The sequence below is a fragment of the Aythya marila genome, assembly GCF_965140915.1.
Source record: "Aythya marila genome assembly, chromosome: 1".
NCBI classification, from domain to species: Eukaryota; Metazoa; Chordata; class Aves; order Anseriformes; family Anatidae; genus Aythya; species Aythya marila.
The window spans coordinates 11,283,796-11,296,395 of record NC_139042.1 but is presented as its reverse complement, the minus strand read 5'-3'; the positions used below and the strand labels follow the sequence as shown (position 1 = coordinate 11,296,395).

The following is a 12,600-nucleotide window of genomic DNA, read 5'->3' as shown; positions in this document are numbered from 1 at the left end:
TTCGGAATAGGAATAAAACTTTAGACCAAGCACACTATTTGAAAAGCTGTGTTTAGAGACCAATGCTCTGATGTTTTAGCTGCCAGGGTCAAGGACATGATTCAGTACTTGGACTGGAAACCACAGGCTGGTTCACAGGGTCTCATTGCAGGAGAAACCGTCTGAAAATTTCAATGCAAATGGCTCAGATGCCTCAGGCCCCCGTGCTCTGTTTCTCTTGACACACAGAGGGAAGCAAGCCAGTAGAAAGGTTGGCCCCTGCAGATGTCCTTGTTCCATGGCTTCTGCTCTGCTGTCCTTGCCCAGTCTTGTTTCTCTCCCTCAGTGGAGCTACTCGTGGGCAAACACTCCTTTGCAAACAAGCTTTAAAAAAAAAAAAACATGAAAGAATTGATAAACCAAAAAAAAAAAAAAAAGCCATTTCCAAATTTTCAGAATACTTTATTATGTTTCCCACAGCGCACAAGCTCAGTGGGCTTGTCCCTTTCCAGAGCAGCCACAGGGGACAGCCACCCTTCTGAAATGCCCCTTCCCAAGGGGACACCTCTCACCCTCTCAGCCACCCTCTCCTCTTGTTCCCACGGGCCTCAGAGGGGTGTCTGAAGCTCATCATCAATAGTTAGCACATTTAACACAGCAAGGCAGGACAAGAGCTTTTTTGAAGGCACAAAGGCATTTTGTTCATCTTTTCTTCCAGTCGGTTAGCTGCAAAGCTGAGTAGCTGTAAGTGCTCTCTACAGTGCAGATCATTTCCAGCATAGACAGAAAATTTCCCTGGCACCCAGAACTCCTCAATATCTTCCGAACACTCGTTCATTTTTATCTGTTTAAATTTCTTACTTCAGAGTTTGTGCCATCAAGGGCAAGTGATAGGGGGACAGTAAGAGCCTAGATGAGCATCCCACTGGTTTGTCCTTAGGGCCATTGGATATCCTTGCTGCGGGTCTAGAAGGACTTGTGCCTCCCACAGGAGCTCTGCAATGTCTGCCTGCCCATGGGGACATCTCAGAGGCTTGAGAGCATCTCAGGTAGCACCAGACATCTCCATATTACCAGCCAAATCCAGCCCTGAAACACCTCCTGGCTACCTCAACACTGCTCTTACAAGCGGACCTGAGTATAGAGATCTGCCTTCACCCTGTCCTGCCTCGTAGGGTGACCTAAAATAGGTCACTGAATCACATCCCAAAATTGCATATTTCTCTCCCTGGGTTAGGGAGGGAGCTCGGAGTGGCTGGCACAGCAGCTGGCACCCTGAGCTGCAGCCCTCCATCGCGAGCAGGAGATGAACCCCACATCCCATATCCTTCAGTAATTGGGATTTTGTCTTTTTCTTTTCTTTTTGAAATAGATGCAATAGCTGAGAGTCACCTAGTGGCAAAAGGGCACAACGACAGACTCAATGAGGAATCGGTCTTAATATGACCTGATGCTCGTACAATCCTTCTTGTGGGCACTGTACATCAGCAAAACCACTCCAGCTTCATGAAAATTACCTTATGCACAATTTTTCTCTAGTCTCCTCCATCCCACTGTGTAGTTTTTCCTTTTTTGCTTGTGTTTTGTCCTACCACATTTGCCCTACACCCCTCTAGGTCTTTAAAAGAAGTTTCCTTTCAGATTTCCATGCCTGCTACCTTTTCTCTTTTTCCCCAAGAAAAAGTGGAATCAGTCCAGATGTTTTCTGCAGATGTCAAAGAAGAAATTCGATATTGGTAGACCTGGACATGATTGATGCCATGCCACTTATTTCCCTCCAGGTGTCTCTGACTGCAGATAGTGTTTTAAAATATGATTTATTAATTTTTTAAGAAAAGAAAAATAAAGGTTTAAAATCCACTTTGAGCAAAGAAGACAGCTCACAGAAACCAATGTCTCCATTGCCACCCACAGCTGCAGTTGCTACCACTTTTTAGCAGCTACATTTAAGGTGAAAAAGAATGCTTCCAACTATCACCCAGAAGATGTGCCTTTAAACTGCAGTGTTCCTTTTTGTACGTAAATAATTGGGTCAAAGTTAAAACCCATCACTCAGCCAAAATTGATTATGAATATAAAGGAAGATTTCCTTTCATGGCAATTTAGCTGTCACTTCCAAGAAGAGCTGCTCCTGGATGTCAGTAGCAGATGGCACAATGCAGAAACTTCCTAAACATTTGGGCTTTCAAATTCCTGCTCAAAGCCCATCTGTGGAGAAGAAATTCTTGATTTCCTCATTGACAGGAGCTTCTCACTCCATTGATGAATGAAAGCCAAGCAAGTGCCCTAAATAGTGTTGGTTTTATATACAGTCAGTTTTTTTAGAACCACATCTGGACAGAATAAAGGGCAACACAAACTGTGTACATGACAACTCTATAAATGAAACCAACTTAATTCCTTAATGCAATGCATATGAGAGTTTTTCTCAATATTTTGTCTGTTTAAAGGGAGCTTCAGGAAGGAGGGAGGGAAACCCTGCACCTTTCCTGCTGCTTTATTTTATGGTCTATCAGCACTGGGCTCTGCTGCCTGTTTTCAGCAGTGAAACAGTGATGTGCTGCCTTCAGATATCAGAACACAGCTCCTTCGGTGGATCAGTGCTAAATCTTCTTTCCCTGCTCCCTAGCTTTATTTTGGTTATTATAGTGGATTTAGTTCAGTTAACTTTAGACAAATTCTTAGCTCTATCTGTTGTGTTAGCCTTGTACCTAGAACCTAGAGAAATACAGATTATTTTCATACCACTGCATATCAGTACAAAATATAACATTTCCCCCATTTAAGCCAAGCTATCTTTACCCCTCACTTCAGTGCTCACTGACTCTCAGCAGCACCAATTCCTAGTCTCTTGTTCCTTTCTCCCTGTAAGAGTTGGGTGTTTCCTGAAGAAGGGGAAAGACTGAATTGCCAGCAGTCCTCCAAGACAGAGACTCTGCATCCTGTTCTCAAGATTTTTGGCTTTATAGCACTGTTTCACACTGCATAATCTCTTGCAAAGTACAGTAAACTAATACTTAGCAGTTTCTTTATGAGGCAGCACTATTTTTCTTTTTTCTGATTGTGAACTCTATCAAATAATATTGTCATCAATCCATTATCCATCTCTATGACCTAAATTCAACAACAGAAAATGGCTCTAAATATACCAGGATTGGTATCTTTGAGTGTGTTTTTTACCTTCACTTTGGCTACGGGAATCTGGGCTTCATGGAAAAGCAAAAAGGATCAGCAGAACAGAAACCCGACTGAAATGGCCCTTGTTGGAGGGAGGAATATAAATGTTTGCATTGGATTGTTTACTGCAACTGGTAAGTTTTCTTAAAGGACTTCTTTAATTCTTCTTAAAACACATGCATTACACAGATTTGGGGGACTTCTTCCTTTCAAAGCAGGTTACCTCCTTTAATGTCAGGGCAGATTTTACTTGAGTGTGGCTTTAAAGGAGTATGGTTTCATGAATCATTTTAGGATGGATTCTTCTAAACCTCTTCACACTAAGCAGAACCTAATGTTTATGTAGATTCTTTTAAATTAAAGAGCTTAAATTAAGAGTTTAGTTAAGAGTTGAAGAGTTTAATTTAGGAGTGCCTGAAGAATGTGACAGTTTTCATTAAGGAGGAGTGTGGTCTTAATCTTGAACCGGTTTCTGTTATCCGGCATTTTACACCTGTAACAATCCAGTTTTGTGTGGAATAAATTGCTCCTGGTGTTGAGCACTGGGGTCTCACCTAGTGGGAAATATAAAGAGAAGTTTCCCCACTGACTACTGATCTCTTTTCCCTTTTCTCTCCTTGCTGCCTGGCATTATCTGAAGTTTCCTTTCCTGACTCTTTTTTGTCAAAGACTATCCAAGAGATACTTGTCTGGGTAAGACATTTGAGCCCATGCTGTAGGTTTGCTAGTCTGACTGCAATGTCTTCTTACATTTGTTTTCCTAATGTCTACTTTGTCAGCCTGTGTAAGCAATACTCATGAAGGATGGTCTATCAGCCTCAGCAGAATAACAAAAGCAGTTCTATTTTCTCCAGCAAAAGCATTTCACTTAGAAAAATGAAATGCAAATTAAGTATATTCAGATTGTCTTTAAATGTCTAGACACTGAGCTTTTCCATGCACACACTGATATTCGTTTTGAACATGGGGAATTACATAGTGTAAGATTCTAACACTGTTACCCACACTCAGCAGTACATCCTTCTATAAGATTTATGAACAAAAAGGGAAGTGGGATTAAATGCTTGTATGAGAAAACCATTACAAGCTCTCACTGTTCTACAGGACTAGATGAGGATGCACACCATAAGACTTACCTCTGCATCTTTTGTGTTTACAGCCACCTGGGTTGGAGGAGCATATATCAACGGCACAGCTGAAATTGTCTACCTGCCTTCAAAAGGACTGCTCTGGGTCCAGGCACCCCTGGGATTTGCCTTGTCCCTTGTCATCGGTAAATAACTCACACAGCAATCAGGACACAAAATCTTTCTAAAAAATCATGAGTGTATTAAGTTGTGTAACAGTCTAGAGTACACTTGAAAGGTGATTTTGTTCACTCAGTCTCTGATAGATCCAAAATAAGCACTTATAATGATGTCTTCTTAACTGGAACATCAGGGTAGCTTGGAGCTAGCATAGAGCTTTGTCTGTTTAAAGCAATTTAGTGGACAAAAATCTTATCTGAGAACTTTGGGAGCATGTGGCTATGTGGATATCACTTTTTCACCACAGCCTGTTAGTCAGAGACTACTGAAAGTATCAGGATCATTTACATTTTGTCTTTGAAACTTTGGTGTGACGAATCGATACCATTTTGATTTCCCCACTGAAGAGTCTCATCTCAGTATGAACGTGTGATGCATCCAGCTGTGTCTCACCTAACAGCTGTTGTTGAAACTGTGACCCACAGCCTCCTCGATGAGCTACTTTTGCAATATCCTATATCTGTTCCTAACTCCGAGAATCACTGGGCTCCTGCTGAGGTTCAGCTGTCTTGCTGAGACCAAGGTTTCTTCCAGTTAAATCTCACTGGAAGTTATACCGTAACTCTCCAGGCACGCGGGAAGATGAAAGTGAGGAGACCTGTGTAGACCTTGCACAGGGCTTTCAGAAAAAGCAATAACCTTTTTTTTCTCAAGTCAGAGAAAAGAGTGCAACTGACGTGAATATGAATCAGGCTTGGAAATATAGTGCCAGCATTTCTTATGTGAGTAATTCTTACTAATGAAATTGAGGAGTGCAGGTCTGATCCTGCAATCTTTACTCAGGTCAGTAGTGCCCAGACAAGCAGTCCTGTTGGCTTCAGGGTTAGGCACAATACATATTCTTTGCTTTTAATGAGACAGCTGCATGACTGAAGACTAATATTTAGATGAAGGTGGGTGAAACTCAGCTCCGTGCACAGATTAAAACAACATAATTCTGGGAAGAGACAGTGAAGCCACCAAAATGAAAATGTAACCAGAAAAGCAAGGTATATCAACATGTTGAATCACATGGTCAAGGACAGAAGTTTGTTTATTTTTAGCCAAACAAGCATTTTCAATACCTCTTTCTGCCAACTGACATTTTCCAGGGGAAGCATTTCAGAAGACTGTGTGTTTTTGGAGATGAAGAGGAGACTACACGCAGGTGTCCTCTGAGCTAATGCATTAGTTCCTGTTAGGGTCAATGAAGATGTCCTCCATACACTCAGTGTAACTAGATTTCAGCTCAGTCTTAGGCAGACATTTAAGACCAAATTTCAATTCCTAAATCAATATTTTATGCTATTTGGGATGCCCTAGGGGATCCTATCTGGCCTACTGTAGACATTCCAGAAACATATCGGTCTGCCAAAAGTGGAGGATCATATCTGCCAGCTGCAAGCAGATGTCCCTGATAACCTATAACCTATCAGATGGAAGAAATCCCCCATTTAAGCAAATGAATTGAGGTCCTGGCACTTGGTTGGCTGCATTGTTCCCTGTAACCCAGTAGTACAAATTTCAAACTCACTATAATGGTCTGAAATACACCCTATACTACACTATACTATACTATACTATACTATACTATACTATACTATACTATACTATACTATACACTATAGTATTCTTACTTTTTCCTGCCATATAACACATGCAAAATGCTATTAAAATGTCATCACTTCTGACAGGTGGTTTCTTCTTTGTAAATCCAATGCGATCCAAGAACTATGTGACAGTGATGGATCCCCTCCAGGAAACATATGGGAATGTGATGGGAAGCTTACTCTTCATTCCTCCACTGCTAGGAGAGATGTTTTGGTTTGCAGCTATCCTGGCATCCCTGGGTAAATAACTGCTTCACTGTTACATTCGTTGAAGGTCATACAGCACAAATAGAGTGTAATACACATGGTAAGTGAGTTGGACAAAGTTGTGGGAAGTTGTGCTTCATGTCTCCTTTTCTGAGAGGAACAAAAGCATTTCTAATTTCTGGAAAATATATTTTTAGATTTAAAACAAGCAATGGTAGTGCCATATCTATGCATGATATTATAATAGCTAGTTCTGGCAATAAGATTTAGTACCTTCATTTGCCTGTGGGAGAGAAGAAGCATTAGGTCAGACTGACTTGGCTAAGGCCATGCAGCAAGGTAGGGGCAGGAGCAGAAAGGGAACATGGGCTCCCCTGGGTCCTCACTCTGCACACTCTTTTCTAGACCATGCACTCCTCAACCAGAGTGGTGTGCTGGCATCCAGGGAATAATGTAACCTTATTTATTCTGTATTCTGTGTGTATGAAATCTGTGTTAAAATACTTGACCACTATCTTCTTCTGCAGGAGCAACAATGAGGGTCATCTTGGATATTGGAGGCTCTTTGGCTATCATCCTCTCAGCATCCACTGTCATACTCTACACTCTACTGGGAGGCCTCTACTCTGTTGCATACACAGATGTCATCCAGCTGATTTTCATTACCTTCAGCCTGGCAAGTCCTGTGCATTTCTTTGTTACCAGTTTCCTAACCTAGGGACAAAATCCTGCTCTTTTCAGTATGTCTCAGGCCAAAAATAATTCCATCAGTACTGTTCCTTGCCCTACAGATCCTCTTCAGGTCTCCTGAAAGGTCTTACAGTCCTTAGGCATTTTGGACAGTGTCCACACGAGCTATTGGTCTTTCTGGGTGACAAGTTGCTCACACGTAAGGTCAGCAGAGCCTATCCAGAAAAAATCTTGGCTGGAAAGGAGAGAGACCTGTCTACTGAAGGCACCAATTGACCTGAATTAGTGACTCATGTTCTTGATGATGCCATGAACAAGAAATATGTAGATTTAGGGTAAGGAAGGAGGAAAAGGAAGTCTCTGAGTGTGGGTTTAATCTAGTATTTTATATTTTTTCTATATAATTTTTATATTCTACATCTAACTTTATTTCAATGTCTGAATAAATTTCCCCAGAACAAGAATCATGGGGAAATGGTTAACTATTTCAATTTCTTCCCTAGTGGGTCTGTATCCCCTTTGCCATGGTGAACTCTGCAACAGAAAGTATTTATTACACCGCAACTCACGAATATTACCAAGACCCTTGGATTGGAAAAATAGAAAAACAGTATCTTGGAAGGTGGCTGGACGACTTCTTCTACCTGGTATGGAATGTTTCTTGGAAGGGTGGTTGGGAGAAGAAAATGTGCAGAAGTTTCTGTATGGAAAGCTTATGGGTCCTTCCAGCTGGTAGTGCTACAATGCACAGTTGGCAGGAGCAGAATGAGGTGTAAAATCTTTTCTCAGCCACTTTGCAGCACACTGAATGGACTGGGGAGACCCAGGGCTCAGCTCTGGGTAGGAAAGGGGTCCATCCTGCACCCATGTGAAGGTATGCAATGTCTTAGTCTTGAGTAAGATCATCCAGGCAACTAATTCCTGGCACTAAATGAAGCACTTTGTACCTTTAGAGAGGTAGGTCTTGCAGCCCCAGTCATGCGTTTTTAACATAATTCTGTAAAATTCCCTCTATTTGAGAAAAAAAAAAAAAATCTGTTAAAATGGCACTGCTGCAGGTCATCAGCAAGCATGGTGCCATTGGCTCCACTGCACAACCCAGCTTTTGAGCTCTCAGTATAGCCAAGACTGCAGTGGGTTGTTAAGATCTCACTAGGGTGGTAATAGAGACACACAGAAGCTTGAGTTTGTTTGGTGAGGATAGAAACTTCAGATTTTATCTGATGAAATTCGTCTGCTAAGCAACTGAAAATGGTGATTTAAAAAAATATATATTTTTTCTTAAGATTATTGTCTAGCTAACTTTGGGCAGATTTTTATAGAAGCTACATTCCTGAAAAGCTTCTCTTCTGTTGTCCTTCCTCTGTTTCTCTCTCAGCATGCCAAACAACCCATTTCTCAGCTTTCTCAATCTGCTAAAGCTTTAATCTGTTTTGATCAAAATTTCACATCCATTGCAATTAAAACAAAGGAAAAAGACACCCTCAATGAGAAACATTTAGCCTCAATAGCTAAAGCTGGGCAAAGGTTATGCATTTGAAGTGAGGTTTTAATTACAGGAAAGAATATCATCCATCTGAAAGGATGTATGATGCCCAAGGACAGTCAGGAACCAGTGGGGACTGTTGCTAACATCTGGATGTTTCAGGTGCTTGGGAGCATCCCATGGCAAACCTATTTCCAAAGAGTACTCTCAGCTGCCTCACCAGGCCAGGCCAGGTTCATCTCCTACCTCTCTGGACTGGGGTGTTTTTTAATGGCCATCCCCTCTGTGCTCATTGGTGCAGTTGCAGCATCAACAGGTAAAACTGAACTGCTTGTCTCTGAATAATGAACATGTTTTTGTCAAAGGTAATTAAAACAGGATCCAAATAAGTCCCAATTTAGATTTCCAATTACCTCAAACCAATTGTCCTAAAGACCCTCTATGGGAGACATGACTGCCAAGCTAGAAGCTTGTACCAGAAATGTGGAGCCCTCTGAGGTTCAATGCATGACTACCTACCTTACAACAACCCCAAAACCTGTTTAAATCTTTATGGTGAAATGATTTTTCATACATCCTGTGGTGAGGAAAGAGGAAGGCAGAACATGTAAAACACTGCATAATCCTCTTTTCCAAGAAAAGTTATGCTTGCTTCTGTTAATGTCTTCTGCATGTAAGACCCAGTAGTATTACTACAGATTGCTTTTAATGTTCAGGAGAAAACCTGCCTGGAGGAATCAAGATATTTCAGTCCCTACAGCCAGGAGTTCAGTCCTGTGTTGGCTGTGAACAAGGGTTAAAGAGCAGCCAGATCACCAGACACTTATAGAAACAGCTTGAATTTACAAATTCGTCTGTCATTAGGGACATCAGAGGAAAATTCCCTTCTCCTCTGAGAGACCTCAGGTCTAGAAGTCTGATCTTTAAGGATCCCATTCATGGAAACACACAAAGCTTCTTCTATAGACATTTATCTATGTCTATAGACATTTCTATAAACTTTTCAACTATTTCTATAGATGCTACTGGGGAGAAGGAAAACTTCTGATCTGGTGAGAGTTGCAGCATGCTTAGGGATAACATAAGAGATGATAACAGAATCTGACCAATGAATAAAAGTCCTAAAATTCTGAGTGGGTTTCAGTTCTTAGCCCTCTTGTGACTGGTCCTGGTGGAAAGGCAGCTTCAGAGAGTTGAAATATCAGTGAAGGATTTTCTGTGACTTTTCCTTCTTCTGTCTTAAAGACTGGAACAAGACAAGCTATGGTCTTCCAAGTCCATATGAGAGAGGAGAATCTGCTATGGTACTGCCGTTTGTTTTACACTATCTCTGCCCAGCATACATCTCCATTGCTGGCTTAGGAGCCATCGCTGCTGCTGCAATGTCGTCTGCAGACTCAGCACTTCTCTCTGCCAGTTCCATGTTTGCTCACAACATCTACAGAAAAATCCTGAGGAAACAGGTACTTGGTTACAGCATTCAGCAACTTTGGTGTCAGGTTAGATGCTTTAGTTTCAGGACAGGTGCAAATCCATTTTGCGTTGCCCACAATTAGAGGTGTCTGTCCGTCAGCTGCTGAAGTTCTACAGACAGAGCTTGAAACATAGGTCACAGAAGAAAGAATGGTTTGGGTTGGAAGGGACCTTAAAGCCCACCCAGCTCCACCCCCCTGCCATGGGCAGGGACACCTCCCACCAGACCAGGTTGCCCAAAGCCCCATCCAGCCTGGCCTTGAGCACCTCCAGGGATGGGGCATCCACAGCTTCTCTGTGCTGCCTGTGCCAGGGCCTCACCACCCTCTGAGGAAGAATTTCTTATGTATATCTAATCTAAATTTCCCCTCTTTCAGTTTAAAGCCATTCCCCCTTGTCCTGTCACTGCACCCCCAACAAAGAGTCCCTCCCCCACTTTCCTGTAGCCCCCTTTAGGTACTGGCAGGCCACTGTAAGGTCTCCCTGGAGCCTTCTCTTCTCCAGGCTGAACAACCCCAACTCCCTCAGCCTGTCTTCACAGGAGAGGTGCTCCAGCCCTAATCCTTGTGGTCCTCCTCTGGACTTGTTCTAATACTTCCATGCCCTCCTTGTGCTGGGGGCCCCAGAGCTGAACGCAGGGCTCTTGGTGGGGCCTCACAAGAGCAGAGCAGAGGGGGACAATCCCCCTCACCCTGCTGGCCATGCTGCTCTTGATGCAGCCCAGGACATGGTTGGCTTTCTGGGCTGCAAGTGCACATTGCTGTCTTGAGCTTCTCATCCACCAACACCCCCAGGTCCTTCTCCTCAGGGCTGCTCTCAATCCATTCTCTGCCCAGCCTGCGTTTGTGCTTGGGATTGCCCCAGCCCAGGTACAGGACCTTGCACTTGGCCTCATTGAACCTCATAAGGTTTGCACAGGCCCACCTCTCAGGCCTGCCCAGGTCCCTCTGGATAGCATCCCTTCCCTCCTGTGTGTCAACCCCACCACACAGCTTGGTGTCATATAGGGATACAAATATCCACTGCAGTGAGTTTTGCTCTTCATAAAATGAGTGGTAAAAAGTATGGACTAGGATATTCATGGAAACAGCATAAAACCATAACCCTTAGAATTACAGAGGGCAGCTCCAGTGCTGTTGCAGCCATGTTCAGAGCAGAACCAGGGTGGCCATCGGTGGTGCCATGTGGAAGCGGCAGGGGCTTGGTGGGAACCGACCTGGGGCAGGGCAATGCTGTTGTAATGTTACAATCTCATGTTTTTCAGGCTACAGAAGGGGAGGTCTTATGGGCCATGAGGATCTCCATGCTGGTGTTTGGGGCCGGGGCTGCTGGCCTGGCTTTTTACTCCAGCTCTGTCTACGACCTCTGGTTCCTCAGCGGGGAGCTGGTGTATGCCCTGCTCTTCCCCCAGCTGTGCTGCGCCCTCTTCATTCCCAGCACCAACACCTACGGCTCGGCTGCTGGCTTCTTGGTTGGGCTCCTCCTGAGGCTGCTGGCGGGGGAGCCTGCCCTGAAAATCCCCCCTGTCATCCACTACCCAGGCTGCACCCTCATGAATGGGACCTACACGCAGCTCTTCCCCTATAAAACATTCACCATGCTTCTCACCCTGGGGACTATTGTTGCTGTTTCGTACCTGGCTGTGGTTTTGTTTCAGAGAAACCTCCTTCCCCGCAGATGGGACGTCTGCAATGTGCTGGGGGAAACCCGCACCCTCATCCCCCTGCGCTGGGTGGACAAATGGACAGGTACACAAACAGCCGCACTGCAAGAGAATCGGGATTAATTGTAGGGCCTCATTTGAAAGGACCCAGTGCACTCAGCAATTAGCGTCTGGAGCTGCTCTTCCCTTTGCTTTCTCCAGCAATGAATTATTTAAAGTCCTTGCGGAGTAATAAAGATGCAATCCATTCATGCAAGGAGAGTGAGTGAGCTCAAAGTCTGACGTGATTAAAGGCGCGCGGTGGTGGAGCATGATCGTGTGGCGGTGACCACGGGGCACCACGGGCCCAAGCTGCTCCAGGGTGTCCCTGATTCCCCACCCAAAGGCAAGGCCCCAACATTTATGGCATGCTCAAGTCACATACTTTTCTCGCCACAAAGGAGACATGTTGATGTTTAATAGATTAGGCATTCTTGATTTAAAGGGGGAACAAAAGGTGAGTAAACCTGTTCCCATTGAAACAGCTAGAGTTTTAGCGTAAACTTCCCCAGGGAGGGCATTAGATATAAAACACTGATTGCTGAATGCCATGCAATCACCACAGCAGTCAATCAGTAATACCAGTTCTACACTGTTCTTTGCATTCTTTAGAAGCTTTCCCTGATATCAAGATATCTTTTGCATACGCTTCTCCCCAGCTGTGGTCTCAGGTCATGTAGGCAGTCTGCTGTAACGTGGCTGAGGAGAGGACATTCCCCCGACCAGAACCTGGTCTGGCAGAGCAGAGGAGCAAGTTCACAGAACCACAGCATGGTTTGGGTTGGAATGGACTTTAAAGCCCACCCAGCTCCAACCCCCTGTACCATGGGCAGGGACACCTCCCACCAGCCCAGGTTGCCCAAAGCCCCATCCAGCCTGGCCTTGAACACCTCCAGGGATGGGGCATCCACAGCTTCTCTGGGCAGCCTGGGACAGGGCCTCACTACCTTCTAAGTAAATAATTTCTTCCTTATATCTAATCTAAATCTC

At 44.0% G+C, this 12,600-nt stretch overlaps 1 protein-coding gene across 1 annotated transcript; it reads left to right on the top strand.

Annotated features, from left to right (window-relative positions):
• Positions 1–3,232: 3,232 nt before the first annotated feature.
• Positions 3,233–11,694, top strand: LOC309873777 (high affinity choline transporter 1-like; the record flags this gene model as incomplete). Its single annotated transcript, XM_082751495.1, has 8 exons — positions 3,233–3,290; positions 4,316–4,429; positions 6,137–6,292; positions 6,787–6,935; positions 7,453–7,596; positions 8,598–8,751; positions 9,681–9,898; positions 11,173–11,694. The coding sequence occupies 8 exons, from the start codon at positions 3,233–3,235 to the stop codon at positions 11,692–11,694; spliced, it is 1,515 nt and encodes a 504-aa protein (XP_082607621.1).
• Between the last annotated feature and the right edge of the window lie 906 nt (positions 11,695–12,600).